Source organism: Nestor notabilis, unplaced genomic scaffold (genome assembly GCF_000696875.1).
Source record: "Nestor notabilis isolate BGI_N333 unplaced genomic scaffold, ASM69687v1 scaffold18494, whole genome shotgun sequence".
NCBI lineage: Eukaryota > Metazoa > Chordata > Aves > Psittaciformes > Psittacidae > Nestor > Nestor notabilis.
Window position 1 is genome coordinate 1,236 of NW_009924487.1, and position 235 is coordinate 1,470.

Below are 235 nucleotides of genomic sequence, written 5' to 3' on the forward strand. Positions count from 1 at the left end.
GCCTTCTTCGGGGCTCCCCCTGCTCCTCCTCCCTCTCAGCTGCAGCACCCGCCGGGCCCCGGATCCCACCTCCAGAGCCTCCGGTAGGTTCCATCTCCTTTTCCCAACCTTTTTCCTTGCTTTCTGCGGCTGTTCCTGAGTTTTCCTGCTCTTCCTCAGGCCTCAGCCCCAGATGTTCCGCCCGGACACGACCCATCTGCACCCGCAGCACCGCCGGCTCCTGCACCAGCGGCAG

General features: G+C 65.1%; 1 protein-coding gene across 1 annotated transcript in view; it reads left to right on the forward strand.

Annotated features, from left to right (window-relative positions):
- The window catches only part of PATL1 (protein associated with topoisomerase II homolog 1 (yeast)), a gene marked incomplete at both ends in the record, with an annotated part of 6,665 nt that overhangs the window by 1,232 nt on the left and 5,198 nt on the right, over positions 1–235 (forward strand). The window contains 2 exons of the mRNA XM_010012633.1: positions 1–83; positions 160–235. The exon at positions 160–235 is cut by the window's right edge and continues 20 nt beyond it. Coding sequence (XP_010010935.1) covers positions 1–83; positions 160–235 — 159 coding nt within the window. The remainder of the gene's footprint in view (positions 84–159) is intronic.